Genomic DNA, 10,545 nt, shown 5'->3' on the forward strand with positions numbered 1-10,545 from the left:
CGCAGTTTTTGTTTATCTGAGAAATATACTATTTGCCCTTCATTTCAGAAGGATAGCCTTGGAGGGTAGAGTATTCTTGGCTTACAATCTCTGTCTTTTAGTATTTTGAATATATCATCCCATTCTTTTCTGGCTTTTAGGGTTTGTGATGAAAAGTATGATGTTAGCCTGATTGGGGCTCCCTTATAGGTGATTTGACCCTCTCTCTTGCAGCTTTTAAGATTCTGTCTTTGGGGCCAGCCCGTGGCTCACTCGGGAGAGTGCGGTGCTGATAACACCAAGGCCATGGGNTGAGCACTTAAAGTTGTCTGATATCTCTCTCAGATTTTCTTCAATGCCTTTGATTCTTTTTACTTTCTTTTCTTTTCTTTTCTTTTCTTTTTTTTTTTTTTTTTGGTCTGCTTGTGTTATTTCAAACAGCCCACCTTCAAGTTCAGAGGGTCTCTCTTCAACTTCCGCAAGCCTGGTGGTTAAACTCTCTGTTGTGTTTTTTATTTCTCTGAATAACTTCTTCAGTTTGGCAAGTTCTGCTACATTTTATTTCAGGACATTGATTTCCTTGTACATTTCCTCTTTCAGGTCCTGTATACTTTTCCTCGTTTCATCATGATGTCTAGCTGAGTTTTCTTGTATCTCATTCAGTTTCCTTAGAATTATCACTCAAAATTCCTTGTCAGTCATTTCAAGGGCTTCTTGTTCTATAGGATCTAGAGCTTGCGATTTATTATCCTTTGGTGGTGTACTTTCTTGATATTTTGTATTTCTGGTATCTTTTTTTTTATGTTTATTCATTGTGGCAGGGGGTTTCACAGTCCACAGGTTTGACACTATTGACTGACTAAGATGTTGCTGTGGTTGCCAGTTTGGTATGGCTACCTCAGTGACTGCTCAGTTGGCCACTAGTGCCTTGCGTGTGTGTTTGCCTTGGGTCTTGGGCCTCTCTGGGGAGCCACCTCTCTGGTCAGCTTGGACTCTCCCGGGCTGCTGGATCACGGGGTGGTACCACAGGGTGTGTGGTCTCTGCTTGTGGTCTCTGCAGAGCTTCCCCTTCCCCTACAGGATGTCTCCCTGCTCTGTGCGTGCTAGGCCAGGCTTGTGATGGAGCCGGGTGGTGGCAGTGAAGCCTACCTGCTGCTGGATCATGCAGCGGTGGCCCCCCCACAGGGTGTGTGGACTCTACGAAGCTTCTATCTCCCTTGCTGGATGTCTCTGTGCTCCGTACGCATTGGGCCGGGCTGCTGGATCACGTGGCAGCAGTGTGGTCCCTGTGGAGTTCCTGCCTCCCCTGCTGGACGTCTCCCTGCTCCAAGTGCACTAGGCTGGGCTGGGAATGAAGCCGGGTGCCTGCGGTGAAGCCTACCTGCTGGATCACACAGTGGCGGCCCCACAGGGTGTGTGGTTTCTGCGGAGCCTCTGCCTCCCTTGCCGGACGTCTCCCCACTCTGTGCTCACTGGGCTGGACTGGGAATAGAGCCAGGTGGCGGCGGTGAAGCCCATCTGTCCCATCGTGCGACGGCAGCCCCGCAGGGCATGTGGTCTCCGCGAAGCTTCTGCCTCCCCCGCTGGATGTCTCCCCATTCCATATGCACTTGTTGTTATGTTTTTATAGTTTAAATCAGTTGATTTGTGGGAGAGAGTGATGCTAGGGACCGTCTATTCCGCCATCTTGACTGGAAGTCCCTATTATGAAATTTTAAATTACATATGTGGTTTGCATTTGTGGCTAGCTTATGTTTCTGTTGGGCAGTGCTGTTCTAGAACCTCAATGGCCTGGGAGCAGCCAGGCATAGAGGGGCTGGCAGGAAGGTGGTATGAGTGTGGGCAGCAGCAAGCCATTTCAGTGCCTCTGCCTCTCCTACCGCCTACTCCCAGCTCACCCAGGCCAAGTCTAGCACCAAGAGCCCCTTTGTCACTAGCTCTGGGTTTCCCAGCTGTGCTAGGCAGGACACATTTTCTCAGGAGTCTAAGCTCTGTCCCTCCTGCTGTTGATTGGGAATGAGCCTCAGAAGAGGGGTCCCAGCACTCCTCCCCTTCGCCAGGTTCCCACCCTACCTGAGAAGGCCGAGAAGGACATAATGGTCTCAGGAGAGTTGTACCTGGTAAAGGCCACAACACTGAACCTGGGGCAGAGAGGCAGGCAGATAAGGCAAAGCCCCTCCCAGGAAACTGGACCCTGAGCAGTAGACAGATAGTGAGAGCTGCTCTCACCTGTCTAGAGACTATGCATCATGCTACCTGCCACCTTGGAGCAAACCACCTCTAGCTTCTCTTCTGCCTTCCCTGCCCTAATCTGAGAGCAGGAAGAAGCTCTAGAAATAGGTACCTGGAGATCCTTGCAATTGCCCTGGCAAGCTGAAACAATCCACCCTCCTTCCTTTTTTTCAAAAAAGAACCATGTAACAGATTAGTGTTTCCTTTTTTGCCTTGCCTGCCAGGAAGCCCAGTCAAAATAACTCTTTTGACCTTTACCGACTAGCACATGAATTCTCTTTGTGAGTCAGCCAGATGTTTTGTTGAAAGAATGTGTAGACAACCCATAAATGAAACTGATAATGTCTCCTCCTCCCTTCAGCCTTAGCCCTCACCTATACTGGGAACCAGGCTTGACCTTCCCATTACAGATCTCCTGGATGTGGCCACAATCGTCTATACCAATGGGCACCGTCCAGGATCTCAGCACAGCCCAGGGCTCTGGGGAGAAGGGGTTGGGAAGCAGGATGGCCAGATAGGAGTCCTGTCCTCTGTAGTAGTGGTTGTCCCACATGTGGCTGATGGCTTCCTGGGAAGGCCAAGCCACTGGGAGAGGAATGAGGGAGGTGCAGAGTGGGTGGGCAGTGGGGCCAAGGCTCCTTTCCCCACTGCACAGGGGCTAGCCCATTTCTTTAACATGCTCCCATCATTTATAATCCGACATCAGTCCTATCCTCAAGAACATTCTGGGTCCTCCTTCCTGCTCCAAGACTAATGCCAGCCTCAGATATTTCACCTTGTCAGTCTCAGACCCCCTCACCCACCCCATGCCAGGTAACAGCCAGGGTCTCCCCATCCCCTCCTGGGCCCAGGACTCACGTGACGTGTTGGTGGTGGCAATGACACCATACCACTGGATGTGCCCATCATCCTTGCCAAACATGCCCCTGGTGATCATCACTCCCATTTCTGTGTCAGGCCCCAGCTGGGGGGCTACAGCTAACTGTGGAGGATGCCAGGCTGGGGATGGAGAAGAACAGAGTGAGGTCCTGACTAGGTGCCTAATAATCGGTCTTCAAGGGCAGGACCATGCCATCATAAACCCAGTCCTGTTCACAGTGCCTGGCAACACATGGCTAATGGATGCAATAGAATAAGGACTGGAACATTCTTGGGCCAGGGTGCCAGGGCATCGAGCCCAAAATATGGTATCAAACCAGCAAGATCAGGGCCAGAGGAAAGGGTTGGGGCTCGGGGAGCAGGGAGAGCCCCAGGCAGCCAGGACCAGATGAGAGACAGCCCCGGCTGGGCAGCAGTGGAGACAGTTGAGGGAACAGAGGTGGCTCAGAGACAGTGCGAGAAGCCTACCCTTGGCAGACGTGGCACACGCCAGCGTGACTGCCCAACTCCACAGACCATTCCTGCCCAGCACAGTGAGGCTGAGGTGACAGGCAGTGGCAGGCACCAGGTTGGGCAACAGGAGGGCATCCTGGGAGCTGCTGGCCTAGAACACGGGGTGGGCGTTCCCTCCTGCTGCCAGCTGCTCTGCCACAACTAGACAGGTGGCCACATCCCCAGCAGGCACCATCCAGCTCAGGGCCGAGCGGGTGGCCTCAGGCTGGCACTGCACATCCTCCATGGGGCCCAGCTCTGTGAGAATCAAAGGCTCTAAATTGTGTGGGTGTCAGTGTACCCCCAAGAGGCTGACATCTGGGTCAGGAGCTCTCAAAATCAGCATGTGCAAAGGCACTGGGCATTTAGGTCCACGGAAATGCACACCTGCCACACAGAGAAACAACTTCTTTGCACATCACTGCCCACTGGGAGACACATAGGTAGCTTAACCCAGGGCAAGGGTGTGCACAGCATCCCCTGGAAGGAGCAGGTGGCTCACTGTGGAATGGCCAGTGTTGCTGGCCTGGACTGGGCCTGCCTCTCAGGGCACCCTCATCCTCCCCCAGCAGACACCAACATACCAACAGGCAGCACCATGGGGTGAGTGGATGCCCGGAGCGGACCTGCCTGGCACAGCACTAACAGGGAGAGGTTGCATCCAGGAGTGAGGACCCTCAGGAAGAGGTGGGCCTGGCCTAGCATCAGGGGCTGCTCCCAGGAGAGGCGCCCAGCTTCTGAGAGTTGGGTACAGTACACCCCCTGCCCCTGGGGGCCGCTGGCCCAGGCCAGGTTGACCATCGCACTGCCTGCCTGCATCGACACCAACAACTCATTGGGTATGAGCAGGGATATGGAGGGAAGGGGATCAGGTCAGCCTGGCCGCTGGTCCCAGTCCTCAGAGACCTGCGTGCGATGCCAGGGGTTGCCGACTCCATGCAGGACGCTTGGGTGTGGAGGTGAGAAATAGAACTAAAGGGGACTAAGATGCCATTCAGGGAAGAGCCCAGGGGTCTCAGAGGCAGCCCTGCCCACCTTTCCCACACCCCACTCACAGGTCCAGCTAGAGGTGTTGGCTGCCATGGTGTGAAGGGGCCCAGCCCGCGCAACAGTCCCCACTTCGTACTTAGTGCCCGGAGTCAGAGCCGAAAACCTTGTGCTGTTCACCTCGGTTCCCACGGCGCTGGCGCCTGCCTGGGCGCCCACCTGGTACAGGGTCACCTGGTAGCCATTCTGGCCCCTGGGAGCATGGACCCAGGATGCCCAAAGCTGGGTAGGGCCTTCACTAGTCACATTTACCAGAGGAGGAGCAAGGGGGGCTGCAGGGAGAGCAAGATACGAGGGGAAGGATAGGGAGAGAGAAAGAATCTGAACCAAATCTCTGGCTCCTTCCTCCCTGAAAGATCCTCCACCCTCCCTCCATTCCTGGCTCAGTCAAGAAACTCCAGGAGCCTGAGACATCAGGGCATCAAGTGAGCCTACAACTGTCCTCGACAGTAAGCAGCCTGATGGCAGGACCTGCCAGTTATCCCAGCAGCACAGCACAGGCTCAAACCGGGTTGGTAGATGAATTAACCACTTACTTACCCACAGCACCGGCCCTCTTGAGCTGGAGTTAGACGAGGCAGCATGAGAGTTAAATCATGTGCCTTTTCCCAGCTTCTGCACCCAAGAAGCTTGTAGATCCTTAAGTGGATGGACAGGCAGGGTCTGGGGGCTTAGGCAGTGCCCCTCCACTCTCAGATCTTGAGCCCAGTATCTGGAGTCCCACGAGCCTGGCCCAGTCACCTAGTCAACACTTCTCTTTACAGATGTGTTGTTATGAGGATTTTTTTCTTTCTGGTGGCTGGCCAATATGGGGATCTGGACCCTGGACCTTGGTGTTATCAGCACCGTGCTCTACCCAACTGAGCTAACCAGCCAGCCCTGTTATGAGGATTAAATGAGGGACTGCAGAGAAGACACTTAGCAAAGTGCTCAATGGACATTAGCCACCGCTGTTGTTATTACTAACATCTCATGGCCCAGGGGGGACTAGAGACCGGGTCCTGGCGGGGTCCCTGCTGCTACCCGCCTCCATACTGTCAGCCATGGAGAGAGCATGGAGAGCAGCATGCCCTGGCCGCTGTACAAGTGGGCAAACTCTGGGTTCTGCCCACCTTCTAGAATGCCAGAAGGGCCAGGACCCCAGGGGAGTCTCATGAGGGCGATGGGGGATCCTGGTGCTAGGGATGGGAGGAACAGCCACAGGCCGGTGTGTGCCCCGCAGTCAACCCAGCTGTCCGCCCACAGACCACAGGGGGTCAGGGTGGCGGGTCAGGAGGCACACAGCACCCTGGGAATCCAGAGAGCAAGGGCGAGGAAAGCCACACAGAGGGCACTCATGGGTCCAGCCCGTGGCGTTGGTGTTGCTGCTCTGATCCGGGCCTCTCAGGGTGGCCAGCCGTGCCAGGAACTCGGTGCCCATGCACAGCAGGGCCCAGGAGAAGTTCTGGACCTCCGGAGCCAGAGTTTCTTCGCTTTCCAGAGTCAGGGGCCCCAGGCGGTAAAGCTGCATCTGGAAGCCATCCCTGCCCCCTGGTGGGGGACTCCAGGAAGCCCTCAGGGTGGGAGCTGGGCAGCAAGGCTTAGGCTCAAAGTGGCAGGAGGAGCTGGGCCTGCAAGGTCGAGGAAGAAACGGATTTGAAAGAACCCGAATCCTTTGCATTATCTGCTGCTTCTCTTCAGCCTTGAAACAAACTCCAAACACTCCCACTCTAAAAACCCAGCTCCTGCTGGGATCAAAGCCCACTCTCCCTCCCATCCCAGGAACACCTCTTGAAGAGTCACCTGTCCTGATTCCTGCTCCCCCACCTCCTCTCTGACTGGCAGCTCCTTGAGGGCACAGTGCCTGGTTTACTGCAATCCCCTCCAGCACCCTGCTCAGTGCCCACCCTGTCACACCCCTTAGGGCCCCGGTCTCCAGCTCATCCACTGACGTTCAGTTACTGCAAGGCCTCTGTCTGTCCGTCTGTCGGGCCTGTGGTCCTTGCTGCATGCTCGGCCTCCTGCTAAAGCCCTCTCCACCCGTCCTACCCAGACCCTCCTGCTTCTCACCCAGCTTGGGGAAACCTCCCCTGACACCCTAAGCATGTGTCCCTCCTGTGAGTACTAAAATATTAGGTTGAATCACATAAAATTCCCAATATTCAGCCATTTAAATCTACAAGAATGGGGCCAGCCCGTGGCTCACTCGGGAGAGTGCGGTGCAGATAACACCAAGGCCACGGGTTCGGATCCTATATAGGGATGGCCGGTTTGCTCACTGGCTGAGTGTGGTGCTGACAACACCAAGCCAAGGGTTGAGATCCCCTTACTGGTCATCTTTATGTAGGAAAAAATAATAATAAAAATAAATTTAAAAAAATAAATCTACAAGAATGGAGTTTCATATGGTTCAAGCTAACACAGAGTGAACATTCCTATCAATGCATTTATATTTATTATAATATGATACATAAAATCACATACATTATATATGTATGTAAACTATCTGTTTGCTTGTCAGTCTTTCTCCCTTGACTGTCTCATTTTTAGCCTCAGCACCTATACATACCCATACCTAGAAAATGAGAGGCATGCATTAAATATTTGTTGGAGGGATGGATGAATGGAAGGAAGGAAGGATGGATGGATGGATGGATGGATGGATGGATGGATGGATGGATGGATGGATGGATGGATGGATGGATGGATGGATGGATGGATGGATGGATGGATGGATGGATGGATGGATGGATGGATGGATGGATGGGTGAGCACATGGATGGATAGAGGAATGGCTGGAAATGTGGATGGGTGGGGGATGGAGGGGCGGATGGGTGAGTGGATGGAGGGATGGATGGATGGTAGCCAACCAGATTATAGAGGTGGAAAATGCTTGTAAATAGATTCATGAAAGGCCTCATATTGGACTCGTGACACTTTGAGTCAAGAACACAGCACACAGAAGGGCAGAAAGTAGAGCCTCACCCCACCACCCTGGGCTGCAGCCAGGAACTCACAGGTGCAGGTGCAGCTCCTCTGGATGCTGGAGCTGAGGTTCCCCGCTCAGGCCCATACCGACACAGGATAGCAGGAGCCGGGCACCAGACCCATCAGAGTCAGGCTGGAATTGTCTGGACCTAAGTGGACAAGACTGCCTGGTGACCTCTGGCTGCCCTTCTGGTGCCAGGTGACCCTGTAGCCTTCTCACTGCCCTGGTGCTGGGGCCCAGCAAATGGCCAGGTCATAGGGACTGCCTCTGCCAGTGACCTCCAGGAACTGTGGTGCCAGGGGACCTGAAGAGAGGGGAAGTTTGGTGAGGGGACCATACAGTGTCTGTGGCCCTGTTATGTCCCCTGCCCAGCTCCTTTGAGCCTCTCCTCTGCTCTGACTCCCCTCCCCATGGCAAGGCCTTCCAGGCCCAGGGCCAGGGACATAGAGGCTGCCACTCACTTGTGTGGCCCATGAGGCTCTGGGTGATGACTCCCAGAGATGAGGCAATGTCCACCTGGTACCTGGGCCCAGGCACCAGCCCACAGAAAGTGATGTTGGTGGCACCAGATGGCACAGAGATGTTTCCAGTGAGGCCTGGGGCACCTTGGCATAGAGCAGTGCCTGCCTCCAAGGCTCCCTGGTGGCCTCCAGCCCATCTAGCTGCAGCTTGGCGCCACTGCTTTGTCTGGGGAGAAAGATTCTGCTGCAGAATCTGGAGAGGAGGATGGCCCTGGAGAGTGAAGATCCACCTGCTCCTTGATGCAGATGCCCTTGGTGGGACCCATCCTGCTCCCACCAGTCCAGACTCACCATCCAGCCAGGCACTGGCCTGGGCCCAGGTGTAATCGGGTCCAGCCAGAACCTTCAGCTCCAGAGCATAGTGTCCAGTGGTCAGGGACCCTGGGAATATGGTGTTGAGGGTCTCAGGGCCCAGAATGGTGCTCTCTTCCACCAGTCCACTTAACCTCAGCAGGTGGCCATCCTGGGCACCTGGCCCCACCCTCCAGCTTGCCCAGAGCTCAGGGGGCAGGGGAGTCAGCAGCAGCACTAAGCGTCAGCTCATAGGGGGTGCCTGGAGAGAGGTGAAGGAAAGTGTGACTGCAGCCCTCGCGTCTGACTACTGCAGTCAGGTTAGTGCCACTTAGGAGGTCTGTGAGCACTAGGTGGAGCCAGGCAGCTCCCTCAGAGCCATTCCAGGAGGCTTGTAGGGACCTGGTGCCCAGGGTCTGCAGCACCAGGTGATCTGGAGACATAGGGGCTAGAGGAAGAATGGAGAGGGCAAAGTCAGCCTTGAGAAAGGGCCTGGAGCAGGGTGCTGGCACCAATTCTTGTGCTGGGGAGCCCAAAGCCCAGCCACGTTGGGGCATGGCTGCCTACAGGGCTCTGGACTTACCACCACTCCTGCCACTCCCAGATTGGGCTGCTCTGCCCAAGTGTCCACCTTGCCTGTCCACTGGTGGATGCTGGTCTTCACTTGGAGGTTGCTAGCCCATGTGGTAACTTCTAAAACATACTCAATACCTGGCAAGAGGTTGCCAAAATTGTAGGACAGGGTGCCGGAGGGCATGGAGATATTATGTGCCAATGTCTGGGATTCTAGGTGGTACAGAAGAAGTTGGTAGCCATCCTGCTCCCCAGGGACATCACCCCACAAGGCCTCCAGGCTGGATGGGCTCCCAGGGCTGTGGAGCTGCAGTCCACGGACAGTTGAAAGGGCTGCATCAGAGATGGAGAGAAGCACCAAGGTCAGTGATGAAGGGCGTCACCCCTCAGCTTACAGTGCTTCTAAACGGGCCACTGTGCCAGACATGGTTCTGGGAGAGGCTGCCCTGTGGCTACCCTGCCCCCGCTGGCCCTCCAGGGCAGCCACCCCGGGCAATGTCCCCTCCCCCACAGCCTGCAGACCTCTAGCCAGTATGGGTAATGAGGATAACGGTGACATTCTGCCCACAGGGTTGCAGGGCAGTCACTTCCAGCTGGTAGCGACTCTCTGCCACCAGGTCCTGGAACTCAAAGCTGGATGCGTTGGTGAGGGCCTGGAGTGGCTGCCCTTCAGGAGAACCAAAGGGGCGCAGATGGCTGAGGCAGAGGACATGGCTGAATCCATCTGGCTCCAGGGCTGCCCAGCTCAGAAAAAGGCTAACAGGCTTCCCCTGGGGCCTAATGGTCACTTTCAGGAGTGGCCCTGGGGAAAGGGGGTGCATTCAGCATCTCCCAACACCCCTTCTTCCCTAAGGAAGGAGGGAAAGCATAAACAGGGCCAGAGCAGAGGCAGGGTCTGGCATGGAGAAATTGGCCCTGCACCCCCACTGTCCCCCCCACCTCCCTCCTTCACCAAAGACACCTACCTCCACTCTCCCCACCTGGGCTCCCTTCCAGAGAGGGGCACGAGTCTTCCCGTGGGAAGAAAGGGAGGGGAGAGGGGAGCTCAGCAGAGGACTCTGGGGTCCAGGCCTCTGGGAAAGCCAGTGGGGGCCAGGGCCAGGATCAGAGAGAAGGCTCTCCCCTTGTCTGACACTCATCTCCTGGAAGCATGCCCAAGGTGCGGCAGGCAGCCCGGAGCAATCTGTTCTCACTGCCCTCCATGCTGGCCCATGTGGGAAGGGAGCAGATTTCCTTCTTGCCTAATGCAGACCAGCTGTGGGGCTCCACCGGGGGGTGGGGGGAGCCTGGACATACCCTGGAGAGCAGAAGCCCATCCACCGCCCCTGCCCCCCATGCCCACCTTTCCTCCACCAAAAATCCCGGAGCCAGAGGAGGGCAGTGAACAGGATTGGGGCCTCATCCTGATGTCTGCAGAGGAAAAGTGGAAGGCAGCAGACGGAGGAGCCAGTCCCCCCACCCCTTGCCCTGCTGGCTGGTGGGCGGGCGGGCAGGCTGGCAAGGGTGAAAGGGCAGAGTTTCAAGCAGACAGCAGGAAGTGGTCAGCAAAGAGAGAGGGGCTGC

The 10,545-nt window shown here is 55.6% G+C and overlaps 1 protein-coding gene across 1 annotated transcript; it reads right to left on the reverse strand.

Moving 5' to 3' along the window:
* Positions 1–2,052: 2,052 nt before the first annotated feature.
* On the reverse strand, positions 2,053–10,185 carry PTPRB (protein tyrosine phosphatase, receptor type, B; the record flags this gene model as incomplete). The annotated part of the gene is given in 17 exon segments (XM_008591504.1): positions 2,053–2,120; positions 2,586–2,796; positions 3,070–3,210; positions 3,559–3,840; positions 4,167–4,429; positions 4,593–4,596; positions 4,638–4,901; positions 5,968–6,195; positions 6,198–6,239; positions 7,626–7,901; positions 8,059–8,205; positions 8,208–8,299; positions 8,406–8,641; positions 8,643–8,857; positions 9,046–9,315; positions 9,512–9,784; positions 10,116–10,185. Coding segments are annotated over 17 exon segments (3,082 nt in total), but the record flags the coding sequence as incomplete, so codon positions are not given.
* Positions 10,186–10,545: the final 360 nt, after the last annotated feature.

This window comes from Galeopterus variegatus, unplaced genomic scaffold, assembly GCF_000696425.1.
Source record: "Galeopterus variegatus unplaced genomic scaffold, G_variegatus-3.0.2 Scaffold6970, whole genome shotgun sequence".
Classification (NCBI taxonomy): domain Eukaryota; kingdom Metazoa; phylum Chordata; class Mammalia; order Dermoptera; family Cynocephalidae; genus Galeopterus; species Galeopterus variegatus.